The sequence below is a fragment of the Simochromis diagramma genome, unplaced genomic scaffold (assembly GCF_900408965.1).
Source record: "Simochromis diagramma unplaced genomic scaffold, fSimDia1.1 OVJJ01000604.1, whole genome shotgun sequence".
In the NCBI taxonomy this organism is placed as follows: domain Eukaryota; kingdom Metazoa; phylum Chordata; class Actinopteri; order Cichliformes; family Cichlidae; genus Simochromis; species Simochromis diagramma.
Window position 1 is genome coordinate 3,776,599 of NW_024387416.1, and position 15,396 is coordinate 3,791,994.

General features: G+C 40.5%; 1 protein-coding gene across 3 annotated transcripts in view; it reads left to right on the forward strand.

Moving 5' to 3' along the window:
* LOC120721835 (serine/threonine-protein phosphatase 2B catalytic subunit alpha isoform) overlaps window positions 1-15,396 on the forward strand; it is a 66,300-nt gene that overhangs the window by 12,954 nt on the left and 37,950 nt on the right. For all 3 annotated transcript variants that reach the window (XM_040012488.1, XM_040012489.1, XM_040012491.1), the window contains exon 2: window positions 13,509-13,709. In XM_040012488.1, the coding sequence (XP_039868422.1) occupies window positions 13,509-13,709 (201 nt within the window). The remainder of the gene's footprint in view (window positions 1-13,508; window positions 13,710-15,396) is intronic.

Consider the following 15,396-nt stretch of genomic DNA (forward strand, 5'->3'; position numbering starts at 1 on the left):
ATTTGCGCTCCATATTGTTTCACGTTACATAACACCGTATCCAGTTAGATTCTTCACTGTGTCATATGTATAGATTTGCAGTTGGATGTTTGATGTTGTTGTGCGTCTTGGTCCAGAACTTTCTCAGGTGATAGATGAAATGTCACAGTGTTGTATATAAATATGATCCCAATTTTTCAAGAATTCATGAATGTACTCTATTAACGAGACTTAATGTGCGTAGCAAATGTGTACTTTTCAGACTTCTCTTCGAAAGGTTCATATGTGTTTAGAAATTTTTACAAAGGTCTGGCAAAACGGCTTCAATAATGATCTCTACAGCTGATATCGACAAGCAGTGAAATAGTGATTTATTTATTTTCTATTTAGAAACTAAGACTGGGTGTAGAGTAATACATCATGTCACTTGTAGAGCTAACATGATGCATTTTATTCTTACACATCTTCCAGTTTGAAAAAGTTTTAAAATGTATATGAACTGCAATGCACGAATGCAGTAATTAGAAAATAAATTGGGATTAAATTAAAATCACTACAGATAACGTGTTCAGTGTTCAGTATCTTGCTTGAACCTTGTGTACAGGTTTTCAGGGAGTGTCTTGCATGTTTCAGCCAAACCACAATTTCCAAGTAGCATGACGTTGTGGTAAGAGTTTGGCTCTTAAAAAAACAAAACAAACATGTAAACAAACTGGAATTACCTGCTATCCAGAAATGTCAGTCACGGAAAGCATCTGATATATTTAAGAATTTCTTTGGGGCGGATTATTTTTGTTTTTTCACTGTTGACAGTGCTTTGAATAGAGGGGTAGCAAGCACGTGTTGTTTTATTTTTATTTTTTTATGACAACACTGAATCTGTATCCTGTCCAGCCACCTGTCTGCTTGTCACTGCGCACTCATAGAACAAGCCACCAACAAGAACCCTTTGTAGACTGGCTGCCGGCACACTCGCAGAGCTCTCCAAGGTTAGTGGGGACACATGTTCTCGATAGACCTATGTCGTCAGTCCTTCCCAATACAAGCGCCAGTTGACAGCATGGTGGAGAGTGGCGCGAGACTGACACAAAGGCGGTTCTGTCGATGTACAGGGCCAGATTTTTGTCCAGACCGGAATATAAACATGTCCACCTAATCCCTTCTCAGCTGCGTGACCTTTGCCTTTACCACCTGAAGAAAAGGTTGAACTTGTAGTTTGTCATTATGTCAAAGAATAGACACGAAAGACCTTGAGGGTAATCACATATCATTAGATGAAGTTGTGTTGAGTTGCCTTTGTTAGTTTTTCTTTTTATGGAGGCAGCCTTAGGTGTTTTGTAGATTAAAGCATGTGAACATATCTAGTAGCTTTCTCTTATTGCCTGTAGATGAATAATTAAGCCCATTAAATATTAAACGTAGCAGGAAAAATTAAAGGCGTTGGCTGCCTCTGAAGTGCTCAAGAGCAGAAGAGTACCTTGCATGCAGTGTCAAGGCCCTAAAAACATAAGAGAAGCAATTAGCATGTTGCATTCAGTTTGTTAACTTTTTGTTTTTAAGCTGGTGAATAGATGCCACACAGCATTACTTCTCTATCTGGCTGTGCCACAGGTTGCATTCGGAGCTTGCATAGAGCAAAGCATGCACCCTTAGCGCCCTGTCTTCCAGATCCTTTCAGCCTCCTCCATTGTTCCGTCTCTGCTATGCTCCAAAGCTGATTACAGCACCTTCTCTAATGAAAGCTAATCCTGTGTCACGGCATTGTGTAGGAGGAGGAGGGGGCAGGCCTGAGCCAGCAAAGCTAGCAGGGAATGTCTTCTTCAGGGCCTGTCAGAGTGGCTTTCAGAGGAAATGCCAGAAAGTGTTAACGTCTCCACAAACCTGCAAATCCGAGTTTTAAGTGGAGGTTTTTTTCCTCTGGGCTGGCCCATTGTCCCTTAGTGACTTCTACACAACAGCAGCAATTTCTAAAATCCTCTATTAATTCCCCCCTATGTTCACATTAGTTGTTCAAAATATTTATAGGAAAAATATAGGGTACACTTTAAAGTGTTATATACAGGGATTGTTATCCTTATGCCGTTTCCCTTCCCAAGTAAAGCTTCTATAAAACCTATAAACTACTTATCATGGGAGGTAGCACAAGTCCAGGGATTACAAGTGAAATCAGTGTGAATCATATCAAAGTTAGGATTGAGGTCTGAATGAATCTGCTTTCAGTCAAAACAAGACGTTGCGCATTTTATTCCTTAACAGGATGTGTTTACATAATCCCAGCTAATCTTCTTACATACACCCACACAACAAACAATGATCTTGTTAAATGACTTTGTTTTAATCGATTTCAAAGGGGAAGAGCTGTAACGCCTTTGAGTTTGACTTTTATCTACTGAGCACAGGACCAAGGTGCTCTCCTGGAATAAAAGCACAACACAATCTCATATTTATGTGCTATAGGCTGTTATAATGTTACATTATGCAGGATTGTAGTAGCAAACTTAATGTTAAGCAACTTCTGGCATACTGAGATGTGCTGTGTTTAAAGGTATATGGGTTGCTTAGGTTAAGTTTTATTTACCTTCGTGTTAGATTAGTGAGTCCATGCGTGCAGTGGGTTGCTGGCTTGATGTTGAGCCCCATGTCAGCACAGAAAGGCACATTGTGTTATTAAAATAAAGAACAACTCTGCAGTTTGATTTAAATTTTTCAAATTTGAGTACATTTGTCTCAGTAGGTTTCTTATCAAATTAAAAAAACAGGTCATTGCTGTGATTAGTTGTGATTGCAAAAAAAGTAGGATTTACCTGCTAATACACACATGAATGTAATTATATACACCGTACGATTACAAAATGTGAACATTTGAACAGAAACAAGAAGTTTTGAATCAAAAATAAATAACTTAAGTACATCACTCAAAAAAATGAGTTGGAAAATGTAAAAATTAGACGTTTATGCAGATCCTGCTCTAGCTTGATGTTCAAAATAATCTGATACGATTATGTAAATCCCAAGTTAGAGGGAGGAAGACCAAGGACAAAATAAAAAATACATATTGTCCGATATAATACTTGTAGCAAAAACCATGATGTTCAGATTCCCTGTAAGAAGTGTGAAAAGCGTTTTACCTTACACCTGGGCCCTTGGCTTAATGCTGGCTCTTTCACTGTGTGACTGTATAGCTTTCTAGACGTTGAACTGTTTTTTCAGGGTGCGGCTCATAATTTACTGTAGGTAATAAATTGTGCAAATACACAGGGACCTCCCATTATTGGACTGTGACTTGGTGAATAGATTTTTTTTTTTAAAGATTGGCAAATGCTCTTTTCTTCTTTTTCTTTTTTTTTCATCCATTGTTATTTCATTGACTTATCTTTCACTCTCCCTGACTCATGCCCTTCCCCCAGTCCAGCTCCAAATAACTGAAGTCATTTTCCAGCCATGATCTAGATCCCTGGTGGCCTCTCACTGTGTCATTGATCCACTGCTCCACTGACGGCTTACCACACACCCAAGCACTACCAAAAAAAGCTGCAGTAGGAGATCCCTCAAACTGCCTGTTGACCCCCATCCCCCACCCCATCTCAGTATCTACTGCCTGCTCCTTTCTATCCATCCTTACATGCATATATATCCACCCCTACATTCACCCACGTCAGCCTCCCACGCTCCAGCCCTAACCTCACTAATTAATCAGAGACTTAGGCTGACTAAGTGCTGTCTGAGTACCGGTGCATTTTGATCACCTACTTCTGCAAATGTTTTCTGCATTTCTCATCTAAAATCTGTTGAGGCGACAGCAGGACCAACGTTCACTTGTCACTCATGCGGACTTCGCTGTTGCCCAGGTCTCTAAAACACTGCTCAGGGCTATTTTCTGTCAGAGCTGGATGGTCTTTGATAACCCTGACAAAAATGGCAGGACGAATGCAGGTTTGGGGTGTGTGGCCGGCTTATTAGTACACAACCTGTCTTAATAATGAGCATACCTCGATAACTGTCGCTGATGAGACCTCCTGTGCAGATGGACAAACATGCCACTGCATTGAACGGCCGTCAGATCCACCGTCGCGCTCCTGTTTGTGTTCACCGCATTTTTCTAGCATGTCATTTTTAAGCATGAATATATATATATATATATAATTTCCAGAGCTTTATCGACTCTGTGCAGAACGTAACATGCTGCCAGCAATTCATTTTTAAGCCAATATTTTGATGGATGAAAGATTAATACCGAGACTCTACAGCACTGTTTCCCTGGCAACCCCTTTACTCACTTTTATCTAATATCTCTCCTGTTTGTCGACGCGATTTAAAAGCTCTTTTCTCTGCAGCAGATGATGATGGTCAGCAGCACTTTAAAGTGCAGTAATGGCACCCTGGAAGCAATAAAGCAGAAAGTTGGGGTCTTTGCAGCTTTGGTTGGTTATGACACTGACCTCCATGCTGTAGCTACTGACTGAAGGAAAGAAAAGTAGATGTGTACGGGATAATCTCGTTGATTTAAAAGCTTGTTATGCAAAGATAAAATAGAGCCAAAACATGACATGTCTGCTTGCTGCGTTCAGACTCGATTTAACAAAGAGCTCGATTTAGATTGCTGCTAATCAGCCCCAGTTTATTTTTAAATTGATCAAACCGTGGCTTTTGTGCGCCACGGATGACCAGCAAAAAGTGGTCATATTAACGCATGAAATTAATGTTAATTTAAATGCAGTAAGATCAGTAGCTCCAGGACCTGTTTGTAATGAGGCACAGTTTGAGTGCTTTTCCTCCCTGGCCGGACTCTATACACAGTTGTGTGTAATTTCTCCTAATTCTGCTGACCTGCTGTTAATTCAAATGAATGAATTGAGGGAAGCAAAGACACCATTTTGCTAATGTTCGGAAATGTGTTATTAATTGCAGGGGACACATTAAGCAGTACGGGAGTCCAAATTATTAATTTAAGGGAGCCATTGCTCATTTGTTAACATTAGAAATCTTTAATACCTGCTGGGCGATCTCCATGGGATGAGATGCCAGCCCCCTGAGTTTTTGTTGACTGCTCTGCTTGCCCCACCCACCTCTTGTTTTTGCATGGGTCTGTATAGTATTTTATCTGATGCAGCTTCTCTTTCTCGTACTCTCCCTCTCTGGGAAAGTGAGCGCTATTGGCCATGCTCTCCTTCCTGCCTCAGCCAACCAAAAGTAACGCCTACACCTCCATAATGGCACACAGATATAATCAGCAGACTCGTATCATTGAACTTCAAAGCTATGCTGTGCTAAATGTTGTGTTTCGCCTGGGTTCATAGCCATACGTAGCAAAGAGCTTCACACCACTTTCCACCACCGTTAACCCTGAAGCCCACGGGCCTTCTAAAGTCCTCACTGAACAGAGTTCTAACATTACATGATCTTTATATAGCATCATATTAAGATTTATAATATAGTGGTAGTAGATAAAGTCGACCGGCGTATAAATATCCGGCTTCTGGATTTAGTTTTTGCAGTTTTCAGCATAAGCAGCTGATAAACGACCAGGTTTTGGTAAGAAAAGAAGAATTGCAGTCTAGAAACTTCTCATCACCCACATAGCAGCAGATTCCATTAAGGAATTTTTAAAAGGCTACCTAGATCAGCCAAGTGTCATTATGTCCTTATATTTCTTGCCAGTAGCCGATTTAATATTCTTTTTGAAATCCTTTTTGTAATAAAAAAATATATACTCCATTATTACTGTGGACTGACATTTGGGTCATTCTGCAGCTAAAATCTATGTTGTGTTAGCTTAATAAAAGATATCGAATCTTAGGAGCGCAGACTTATGAATTATTGATTTACTGTGTCTTAGGCTTTACAGGTGGGTTACAGAGACACGGAGCTGTTAAATACAGCAGTCTCATCTGTGACTTGCAGACATCACACTGCAACCTGTGTGCGAAAGATGGGTTATTGTAGATCATTTCTCACCTTGCGAAAGTAATTTGTGGTGTGCTTAAAGTGCTGCAGCTCTTTGTTGTTAGTAAATCAGGGTCTCAATCTTTGTGCAGTATGCGTGTCTGTTAACCAGCTTCCGAATGGGCCGAACTGTGTAATAACGGAGTAATAAAACAGCTTCTAAATGACGTGAAGTTGAGGTGTTTTCTGCTGTACAGTATGTCCTTTGTTTCCTACCGCCTACAGAAGCTCATGCATTCTGTTCATCCTGGACTCCTACCCCACTCTTATTCAGTGTTGTTACGTAATTTAATTAACAAACCCTGACTATCAGTGGAGAGTGAGTTGCACACTCTGTGCCCCTTCAACACTTGGCAGTCGTCCTCTATGCATACAAGACGCGCAGTGGATCCTTCATCACTAACAGGCTTCCAACTGGGGGATAGTAACAAACCAAAGAATCTGCACTGTCGATAGCAGGTTAATCTCATATGCAGATATTGCAACTGCAGTGTAGCATTCAAAGCGTGATCTCACGTTGTGCAGCTGGATGCATTTCTGTTTTGTTTTTCTTTTTTTAAACATACTGCTGCACTCCACTTTGGTTTTGTGTCTTACCTGGTGCTGGTATTTATGTACCATTTGATCAGATAGTGAGTTTCCACTTGATGCATTACTCAGAGATCTTGCTCACGCTGGCAGCCATTTACCTTGCCTCAGGATAAAGAGCACTGTACCGTCATTCAAAAAGGCAAATGGATCTGGCAAGTAGTCAGTGCTGCTTTGTGCGGGTAAGGAAGCAAAGTTATAGATCGGTATCGCGCTTCAGATCCGACACCGCACCGCCTTTTGCATAATAACGTCTGGCTGTGCAGTCAAATGAACTCTGTTATTCTATACTTTGTATGAACTGACCTTCTGTTGCACTCACAAACAGTTTCCTGAATCTTTGTTCTGACTTGGCTCTCTTTTGTCATGCTGAGATTTCCACTGAGTCTTAAGGGAGGGGAAAATGCCGGTGCTGTGGCTTGTCTGGTGGAAGGGGCCCGGATGGTTTGATGTGGGAAATGACAACCCAAGTCTCGCCCACACTCGGGGAGGGCCGTTGCTGCATCATGCCATGTCAGCTGTTTCTGTGGGGTTCAGTTTAGCATCGGCTGGTAAGATGCTGTGCTATGCCAAAGTGGTTGTGGACGTGGAATTGGAAGAATTTCTCACAGGTTGCTGGGATTCTTTGCCACCAGTCTGCTGTGTCTTTATGGTTTTAATGGATTTTTTGCTTTTATAAATGGCTGATCGTTGGCCTCCATCCCAGTCCAGCTCAGACTGTGCCAGCTTTATATTTTTTTGTCCAACAGAGGTAGTAGGTAATGGCTTATGCTGCATGATTTTCTGCATCAGCTAAAATTAAGCCATTTTCTCATGTGCACTGTGTGAAAGTGGCATTTTCCTCAGAGCATCGTGTCGTGTGTGCTGCCTCCTGCTTGCTCTGTCCTCACCTAACACACACCAAGTACTCCCAGTAGCATGTGAATACATGTGAGAAAGAAAATTGTTAGAAATTGTTCAGTTTGTGTTTGAAAATGACTTTAGTTTATGTTTTTTTTATCGTTCAGTTGGTGTCTCTAAGTGGCACAAGTTGGATATTAAATGACTGCATTGTGTGAGCAGCCTCAGCAGTTTTCTGATTTGCAGAAATCGCTCTGAAAGAAGACCGAACGTGATCGTCGTTACGTCTGTTTGCAGGTTTAGCACACACCTTTCACAAAGCTGCCGGGGCCAAAAGGACATTGATGCGCACCAATTGTAGCGACCTGAGCTGCCGGATCAGTCCAGACTAACGGTTGCACTCCATGTCCTTCATTAAACGGAGTCAGGGGTTGGTGAGCTCTGCAACAGTCTGTCTCTCTTTCTCCAATTAAGCTGATCTGTCCAACAGCGTATGACTGCGCACCTCCCGCTGTCTCATTCCTCCAAAAGACTGCCTTAGCGGTGAACTACACCAACCTCACAATTTCCAGCTGCCTATCTTCCCACTGCTTCTCAGCAGTTTATGCTGCACTGCACCCCGTGGTGCCGATTTTCTCAAAATTCACACCTGCATGTCTGCTATGCGGTGTGTAGTTATATCATGATTGCTGCATGCACGAAGGTGGCTGCGGGGGTCGACGATCTAAAGCTGGATGACTTTAAAACCCGAGGTACATGAAACCATACCGTTTGCGTGAACCTGACTGTAGTTTTAAATTTATTTTATCCACACTTCAGTCATTTAGAGGTCTATTAGGCTTACAATGAAATGCCTGATGAACGGCTAGCTTGGAAACTATAATACTAATCTGAGACAAATTACCATGGAAAGTGAAGTCGGACTCCAGATTTCTTTTTGCGTTTTATATTTTTTAAATTTAAAAAAAAAAAAAAACCTGACTCTCTCTCGCTCTCTCATCCTTTCTTTCTCATGCCAGATTTGAGGCTGCAGTGCAATTTCCCTGTTACATAACAGAAGAGAACAGAGAAATGTTAAAATTAATGAAGGCAAAAGTGAACGGCTAATGGAGACCATTTCTGACTCATACTTGGGTTTCAGGCACATCGCCGCAGGTCAGTTTGTGCTCTCACGGCTATAAAGCATTGTAAGAAAAGAAGAATAGATGCACAAGATTATTTGCAACAATCAACAGCTGCTGTCTGGGGAAAGCCCCGATACCGCTGATAAAGGCTGGGTTTGGGAGGAAAAGGATCAGAGAGATTTTTGCCGTGTGGTTCTTTTAGACTTGGAATAGCCAATCACTTCAAATAATGATTATATAATGCAATATCTGACACAATTATTTATTCTTGTTTCTTTTTCATGAAAGAACAATAAATGTTAGCTTGTTTTTAAATGCATTTCTTTATGGAGTTGTTTTTTATTTATTTTTTAGACAATTTAATTTTTTTGTAATGCGTTGCTGTGCAAAAGCCTCGAGACCCTCCTCATTTCTGTGTTTAGGTTCCAAGGAGCCAGACTTAATGCTTTTACACACCGGATCCGTTAAAAATATTTTTTGTCACCTGTTCATAATGTAATTGTTTTTATTTTTAATTATTTTTTTTTATTAATTTTTGAATCAGCTCGATATTTCCAAATAAATAGATCTGACCAATCAGACCGTTGCATTTGGCAAAAAGTGTGCTCATACTAAAAAATGCACACCGCTACTGAATATATAAAGATTTGGAAATAGTAAAATAAAACTGTTTTGGAATTTCAAATCGTATCGTTTGTTCCAGTTTCTTTAGCTGAATCTACGAAAAATGTCACAGATAACAATTTGGTTGCCGTAAAATGTTGGGAATCCCAAAAACCTGGGATGTCTCATTTCATGTTTTTGAAAAAACTTGAGGATACTGGACAAGTGGAGGGCAAAAGAAGAAGTGCTGGGCCGTTTTTAAAATGAAAAATGTGCATCAGATGAACAGTGTCTGAAAATCATGTCCTAGAGAAATGGGAGTAACACATTCTTCTTAAGAGTGTGGAACTGATCATTGCAACGTGCCATGTAGTGTTTTGGCAGATGTGGGTGTTACTCTTGTTAATAAGGGAGCTGTTAGAAATTCCACAAGGGGAAAGTTCACAGTGTTTCCATTGTCATGACTGTAGGAAATGGAAGGGTGATGTGTTAAGAGGCTGCTAGCATGCCAGCACCTGCAGCTTTCACACAGCGTATTTTTATTCCAGAATAATGTCTTTGGTGTTTGGATTTTAGAGTGCGTCATGTTCTGTCACTTCGGCGGGAAGTGGGATCACTCTCGGCATTCACAGTGGCTACACTGTTTGGGGACTATCAGTCTCAAAATATCTGTAAATCAACTCACCGGTTGCCATTGTTACTGCATCAGTTACTGGTTATTTTGGGGTGGGGGTCGGGGGTTCTACTTCTTTCACTGACTGACTTACTACTAATTATTATCTACAGGAACCAAATAACTATTGCAGCTGGTAGGTACAGGGTTTCCCATGTAGTTTCCTCATAAGCTCAATATGTTTACCGTCGGGTATGTTGTTACACAGATTTCGTACGTCACTCTGCGCATGAATGATTTATGGCTTTGTCCTGCCGCTAACTGTCATTCCTCATAATCAGAGTGTTTTTCTTTTTTCCTGCACAAATGGCTCTGTTTCCTCTTATGCAGTTCAAATTCAACAGCAGCGCAGTTGTGGCAAACAGCCTGGGGAGTTTACCTGCATTGCCTAATTGGCTAACAGCGTGGGATTAGGGAAATAATTTAAGCACCTTACTCTCTACTCCCATTTGACAGTTGGATTACGTTTAGCCAATTAAAGCACCTAATCCTTATAGTCTGCGGTTCATTCCCCGAAAGTATCCCTCCAACATGAAAGCCAGCTTTGGTCATTCTTTTGTCTTTTTCTGGCTTTAATTTACCGAGTTTGCATAAGAAGTTGTCACATTGGCAGCTATAAGTAAAAGGTTTTTCTGTATTTACCTGAAATCTAAGTTGAAAACGTGTACCTGTGTATGAAATTTGACATCCGAAAGGATTTCGGGGTGTGATGTTTAAATTTTGTAGCACTTTTCAAATAAAAAAAACTCTTTTTCGTGCTGCTTCTCAATCATTATCTGAGAGCTAATCATGTCGCAGATTCGTGGCCTAGCTGTCATTTTTTAAAAGCTTGCTGCTCAGTTGAAAAATGCCCTCTATCAAGTTCAGAACACTTCACATGAATGTAAACACTCAATTTGTTCAACAACTCAAGGGGCTGTGCTTTCTGCACCGTGGAGTCAAAAAGCAGTAAGGCTAGAGTTGCGTAGCAGGTGCTCACACCTGGGGCTCTGGTAAATCACTCTCAGATGGGGGAATCTCTAAATGCTCCTGACACCTGAGCAAAGACATCGTATTGTATTATTCAAGATTTATTTCAAGCATCGTAACTATTTATTTGGCTTAAAGTGACTTTGTGGTATCCACCTCCTTCAGACATTTTGGTTTTACGTGTTTGAATTTACAAAGGAAACTGAATGAGTTGCATTAAAATGTTTGATGTTGGAAAACTTGTGTTATGTCACACAGATTCTCAAAATAGCATTTATGGGGAAAATAATTGCCAGGTAGGTAGAACAAAGCTTATTTCCGTGCAGCTTGCCAGCATCATAATTATAACTTTCAGATATCAGAAACAGCTTTCAGCTTCACTTCTTTTCTCTTTTTTGGGGGGCTTTTATAGCTCGTGTTTCTAAAAGCAAGTTGGGACGCCTTTAAAAAAGTGAATAAAAATGGAACGCATTGAAATGAGTACAAAGACAGCACATCGAATGTTGTCCTATCATTGCAGGATCCTTTTTTATAAGGAAGGACGTGGACGTGTTTACGGCCGCGGTGCATGACCTCATCCTATAGCAGCCCTCTTAAGTGTTAACTCAAAATAAAGCAAAACGTTTCCCAATCCTTCGTGTCGGATTTAATCTGCAATAGGTCCGACCTCCTTTGCGGTATTTTCCTGCCATCATACTTTCCAATGCTGGCAGGTCTGTACTGCAAACATGCCAGTTTAGATGGAGCCATGCTGGCATTAAACATGCTGGATGTGCTTTGGTGTTGTCTTGCTGAAATAGGGAAGACCTTCCGTTGTCTGGATATGTTGCTGAAAACCTGTATTTATTGTTAAACGTCGATGATGCCATCACAGATGTGCAAGATATCCATGCTTTGTGAACGAATACGCCCTCATGCCGTCACAAATGCTGGCTTTTGAATTGTGACGATGAACTGTCCATGATTTTTGAAAACAATTTAAAATTCTGATTAATCATACCCCAAAACAGTCTTGGCTGTTTACTAGTTAAGAGTTAAAGCTTACTAGTAGTTAAACCTTGAAGCTCTGAGCTGAGCCGCCTCCTGTTTCAGGCTAGCTTATAGACCGACATGACTGGATTTGCATCAGTAGTTGGTGAGGATCGTCTCAGAAAACCCCAGAAACTATTCCAATGGTCGTCAAACCATGTCTTTGTTGATCTATACCCAGGTGTCAAAAGTTGTCAATTAGAGGTCCAGGAGAGATCGTCAGATGTTATGAGACGAAAGAGTTAAATGCGTGTGTAGTTTTAACATGTATATGTGGATGCGACAAGACCAAACCATATCTAAACATTTAAACCTTCTCTGAATCTTTTCAATTAGAAACAATACTCTTACATTCGCCCTCTCACAGGGTTATGCCTCTCTGAATTTACTACTATTTTGTACATCCTGTCTCTTTCACCCTGCTGATTTTACATTTTTACACACATAGCATTGCTGAAAATACCCAGGATGCAACTGTGCAAGTCCAGTAAATTTGTAATTTCCACATAGACCCATTAGAAACTGGAGCTGAGATCCCAAATGTCATCTGTTGCTAAAGCTCACTGTGACACAGATAAAGTGCTGGCCTGATTACCGCTGATGTCACCTTCAGGAAGGATGGATGCTGGAATACACGTGCACACCACACATGTATACAACAAACACGGACACTAGCTCAGCAGTATTTTCTTCTGGTTTTGTGGATTAGTCACCTGTAAGCTGTATGTGAAGTCTGACTAAGAGCATGATGTATGTTTTAAACTCTTAGAAGCAGTTCGATTGAGCAAAAGAAAAAAAGCGGGGAGGAAAAAAACTGTAATTTTGTACATTTATTGTAAGTAATATGTTTAGCTTTCATTTAATAAAAGCATTAGGCTACTAACATCGCAATAATATGAAGTCCAGTTTGAAGAGCGTTTTTAATAAAAGAAGACTAGACCTAGACTGCAAATCCCTGTTTTGATTTAAAATGCATGCAAATAGCATTGCAGCTTGCGAGTGCATCAGTAGGATTCCAAATTACTGGGGAACATTGAATTACTCTGAAAAGCTATCCCTCATAAGCCACTAATTATGGAAATTGACAGTTACAGAGATTTGTTGAGGATTTGGATATTGTCTGATTTCCACAGTGGCTGCAAGACTCTGAGGAATAAACCCAATTTTACTCTTAAAAAAATAAATAAATAACTGTTGCTGAGAAATAAGTAAATGCTTGTCAGGCTGAAGATGATATCTCTGTTGTTTCAATCGAACACAATAAAAGAGAGCACACTGAAGTATGGAGTTGGTTACACGTCACACATCCGCATACACTGGTGTTTCTGTCCTCGCAGCACAAGCTTTTAATGTTAATAAAATAAAGATGTGTTGGTTCTCTGCCTCGTTTTTAATATACAGTCTCTTTTCTCGTGAATATTGCCAAGTAAACTAGAAAATGTGTGTGTCTGTAATAAATATTGAAAATTGAATGACTCACAGATCATAGCAGCAATCAGGTAAATTGTCTCAGAGGGTGGGCTGGAAGCATGGGAGTGAGCGCTAACTCCCTCTCCTGCAGGGAGTCGATCCCCTGGTACAAAGTACCTTCTAATCAAACAGCTTAAATGCAGTTTTCTCAGTGATGTGGAAATAACTGTGTATTGCTGTAAGCCTTTTGTCAATGAAAAGTGTATTAAAGGACTGTAAACGTGGTATGAAAGTACATCAGTTCTAATGATTTTCTTCTTCTATTTTTTTTTTTTTTTTAACCCTTGCAGCTGTCCCCTTCCCCCCCAGTCACCGACTGACAGCTAAAGAGGTGTTTGACAGCGATGGGAAGCCCAAAGTGGACGTGCTGAAAGCTCACCTAACCAAGGAGGGCCGTGTGGATGAGGCGGTGGCGCTCAGGCTCATAGGAGAGGGCGCCGCAATCTTGCGTTCAGAGAAGAACCTGCTGGACATTGAGGCTCCTGTGACAGGTCAGGGTTCAAATACTGCATGTGTTACTGCAAACCAGTAATCGACCAATAAAAAGTGAATAATTTTGTTTCACTCCAGAAATAGGAGTCAGAGTAATTATTCAGTAGTCAGCTGATGCATCTAAGATTGTATGCAGTCACCCTGCAACTAGCCAGTGCTGCAGCCCTACGACTTTACCAAACTGGACACCAGGGTGTATGTCACTCATTTGTTCTCTACTGCTGCAAAAGTGACAGGAAGTTGTAACCAAGCACAGTGAAAAGTAAGACATGACTGTCACGTAAATAATGCAAAACGACATTGGGCATGTGAAAGTTAACCTGTGGGCAAGGTAGGTTGTGCCAGCACTGAAATGGGTGTGTGTTATGTTGTGTGCAACACATTTCAACATCTTTTGAAACAAGGTAAATTTACTGAAGAAGGCTCACCAGTTTGTCTTTTGGGTTTTTATTTTCAGACAATAATGGAAGATTTGTTGAGCTATTTATTTATTTTTATTTTTTTTGTCTGCGAAACTTTCAGGATTTATATTCATAGTCTAATGCAAAGATGTCACTGTGCACTTATAGAAATTTAAAAGGGAATCATTGATTAATTGATGATCAGAAATGACGTAACATCAAGGAAACACAGCTGCTTGGGTGGACACCGCTCATATACTCTTTATTCCACAAAATCCTGCATATCATGACCTACATTCATTTTTCTTTTTAGTTTTTCTCGTGTCAAGTTTAGGCTCCATATATCTAAAATGCAAACCTTAGAACCGGCCCACAACTATAAGAAGAAACAGACTCATTCATCATCATTTACCTTAACAAACAACAGATGATGATTCACTTACAGACACTTCCCAGCACGTTTCGCACTGTGTATTCCAAGTATTCCACCTTCCCAAACAAACGGCAGCTCACAGTAACCTACAATAACTGTTTGTTTTATTTATTTGCAGGTATAAACAATATACAGATACAAGATTTTAAAATCAAACCGACACAATGGAAGAGAGAGCTGAATGTTTACAGCAGTATAAAACTTAATTTTCCTAATTAACTGAGTCACTGTTTTACCAAGCCACACGCGGGCCATGCCGATAACTAGAGCAGTGTATTTTTAAGAAACACTGCTTCAGTTCATCCAATTTGGCAAAGCTAACGAGCAGTGTTGCATTCAGTTACTAGGCTGAGTCTCAAAGCAATGCAGAGGGACGTTATTGAAAACATCTGCTAACTTTGGAGAGAGGTAGTATGACACATCGATCGTTGTTGTTTTAAAATCGCTTATTAGTCATTGTAGTTTTGAAAAAAATGTCATTTTCATTTCATTTGCTTGGTTTAGCTAACAGCTTTTACATTCAAAGCTGCTAGTAACTGAAGCTTAGCTCATTCACCCCCGTCACACGCTGCTGCGGGAGGTTCGCTGATGCATATGCACAAATCCAGCGCGTCTATTGTCGTCTTTTCTTCCTGGTCAAGTGCCCTGTTCCTCCATTAGACTTTCTGATGAGGCTTCTTTGATGTTGTCGTAATCAGAGGCAGAGACACACTCATAGGATCTATGGCAACCAAACATTTCCTAATGTGAGATCATTCCCACAATATCATCCAGAGAGGCCTGCGTTCATATTTAGCAGGCGTGGCACTTACTTAAATTCATAAATGCAAATACCCCCTTTTTTTTTTTTAA